Here is a 2715-nt window from a genome sequence, read left to right as displayed (position 1 = left end):
ACAAAACATAGAGAGGAAAACAAGAAGAAAAGGGACAAGAAGAGAGGGACACAACCTAGAACAGATCATGGATGTCTATTCTATTAACATTTCTCTATCTGGACAACGGGTCTGTTTATGTGTTGTCTTTGGCTACGGCCCCACATTTCTGAAATCCGATCCTGCCTTCATGTTTCCAGTTTTGTCTCCTACATCTTTCTTCCAGCTGGATCTCATGTTTTTTGTTTTTTTCTTCCAGACTCCACATTTTCCATCCAGATTTATAACGATACGAATATTAGTGGCAGGCAGCCAGTCATGCTCAATGTAGCGAATGATGGCAAGAAGTTGACAGTAACCTGCCAGGAGAACAAGGAGGTCTCTGCAGAGGAGATGGTGAATAAAAGCTGCTTCCTGATAATCATGGTGCACCTTGTGATGCATACGTGGCCTAACCAGTTTTCCCACTTCTCGTCTCTCCCAGGATCCCAACGGTCTGAATATGATTAATGGAGCAGGACACAAAGCCATATTCCGCTGGCAACAGTCCAATCCTGGGAAATACATGTTTGAGTCCACCTTGTTCCCGGGTTTTTTCCTGGCCCTGGAGGAAGCCGACGCCTGCCTGCATAAACTGGTTCTGCGTCGAGTAGCCAGGGACGAAGTGGACGAATCAGCCATGTTTATGTTGACAACTTGCAGCTCGTAAAGCTTTGCGTTTGTAAATGACTTCACCCACATTTGAAGGCCGCTGCTTCTGTCTCAGAGCCGCTGTTCTTTGTAGCAAAGGTTTGAAGGTGTGGCAGAAAATCTTATTCTGTTTTTATCTTTGCAAAGAGAGAACAGCTCATCATGCGGCACCGTAATCAGCCCTGTTCTCATCTGAGCAAAGTTATCACACATGTTATGAATAAACCTTGAGATTTTATTTTTTTATTTACCGGTATTTACCTTTATATTACCAGGAAGTCCCTTGAGATAAAATCTCTTTTTCGAGGGAGGCCTGGAAGATATTTTGTTTTTTATGGGAATAAAGAAAGTCTGGTCTGCAAACAGCCTCAAGCAGGGGAATTAACTTTCATAGCGAGTAAAAAGCATAAATATATATAAAATATATATAAAATTTTCTGACCACAACGGTTAGTGATGGGGAGGCGGTTTGGGATTCAGGCTTGGACCTTCATCCTCCTCTGGACGTCCAACTGTCTTCCGTCTCACTGGACTAAAGCATTTCATTTTAAAGCTCTTCTTTGATGCAACGGTTTTGTTTTTTAATTATAATTTGTCACCCTGAAGCGGAGGTCTCTTCCCGCTTTATTAGGGTTCCTTCTATATTATACTATCCATTTAACCAGTTTTTATATCATAATTAAAGAAATAACAGCCTGTTTTTCTAATATACAGTATATTAAATAAGTGTATCAATAAAAAAAACAAAGCCAAGTGTGAGCAGTTTTTTTTTTACTGTGTAAATATTTGCACAGATTAAAGGCGGAGCTCAGTTTTCTTTACTTCCTCCTGCAGCAGCTGAAAAACTGAAGGATCTGGAATCTCTGCATGCAGGGAGAGAACAGAGAAGAAGAAGAAGAAGAAGCTTTCTGCAGCATCAGGGAAATCCTCCGGTTATCTGGTAGATTTCTGACGGATGCTAAATTCAGCAGCAGCACAGCCGTTTGCAACCTTTAACTCAACAGGATGTGTGACTAAAAAACACACAAGGTGTTAAACTGCTGTTAGACCTGATCAGTGGATGGATTAAATGACTTGGAAGCAAATGGAGGCTTTCAGCCCAATCAACAAACATCTAAACTCATTTCAAAATGATAGAATTTACAAAGAACGCGTTGAATTATTGTTTTTTTACAATCAGCCGGGATCAGATTCGTCCCAAAGCGTTGGTTCCTCCTGAGCTGGCCAGTCCAAAGTCCCTTTCATTTGCTCCAGAGCAGAGCCACGGCTTTGCAGATGCCCACGTCGTTATAGTTGAAGTAGCAGAGGCCTGCGAAGGTGACCGTGGACAGGAGGAAGAGGCCCGCGTTGGCCATCTTGATCTTCGTGTCCCCGTGGACGTAGTCTGTCAGCACCTGACCGATTCCCCTGCACAGGAAAAACACCGTCAGTGGAAAACGTTCCCGTCGTCTGCTTCCGACTTTCCCAGGAAAGCCCACATGAAGCTAGACGGCTCTAATGAGAGCGAGTCACTAACCTACAGAAGCATACTGAAAAAACAAAACATCTGAGATCATAATGATGAGATCTTGACTCATAATTACAAAATAAGATGACATATTTCATTTTTAGGAGATCAGGAAGGACAGCCATGGTTGAGCTACGCTACATGAAACCTGAACAATGATTTAATCGGCTTTTATTTCCTTTTACCGTATTTTCACGACTTTAAGGCGCATATAATCTGTGACTCCATGCGTGCCCATCTCACAGCCGATGTGAAAAACATGGTGAAACAAATTAGCGCTGTGCTTGCGGTTATCTTCGGAACTTCAACCGCTCGACATCAGTGTGAACCGGCCGTTCAAAGTAAGGCTGACAGACGGAGACCACAGTTTCACGAAAACTGGAAGGCAGCGCCGGGCAATTAACGCCACCGTTAGCGGATGGATTGTAGATGCTTTAACTAACGCGTCTGCTGGCTCTGTTCCAGCTTTCGCAAAAGCCGGCATTATTTCCGAGGAGCCGCCCGGCACGGAAAGCGACTCTGACAGCGAAGAAGGGGAA

General features: G+C 43.6%; 2 protein-coding genes across 2 annotated transcripts in view; one reads left to right on the top strand and one right to left on the bottom strand.

Annotated features, from left to right (window-relative positions):
• Positions 1 to 909, top strand: part of LOC107103272 (interleukin-18-like) — a 9664-nt gene extending 8755 nt beyond the window's left edge. The window contains exons 4-5 of the mRNA XM_015402914.1: positions 239 to 375; positions 464 to 909. Coding sequence (XP_015258400.1) covers positions 239 to 375; positions 464 to 688 — 362 coding nt within the window. The 3' untranslated portion in view covers positions 689 to 909. The remainder of the gene's footprint in view (positions 1 to 238; positions 376 to 463) is intronic.
• Positions 910 to 1276: 367 nt separating this feature from the next.
• The window catches only part of sdhd (succinate dehydrogenase complex subunit D, integral membrane protein), an 11901-nt gene continuing 10462 nt past the window's right edge, over positions 1277 to 2715 (bottom strand). The window contains exon 4 of the mRNA XM_015402915.1: positions 1277 to 2076. Coding sequence (XP_015258401.1) covers positions 1911 to 2076 — 166 coding nt within the window. The 3' untranslated portion in view covers positions 1277 to 1910. The remainder of the gene's footprint in view (positions 2077 to 2715) is intronic.

The sequence above is a fragment of the Cyprinodon variegatus genome, unplaced genomic scaffold (genome assembly GCF_000732505.1).
Source record: "Cyprinodon variegatus isolate N-32 unplaced genomic scaffold, C_variegatus-1.0 Scaffold1409, whole genome shotgun sequence".
Lineage (NCBI taxonomy): Eukaryota > Metazoa > Chordata > Actinopteri > Cyprinodontiformes > Cyprinodontidae > Cyprinodon > Cyprinodon variegatus.
This window is presented reverse-complemented; position numbering and strand designations above follow the sequence as displayed.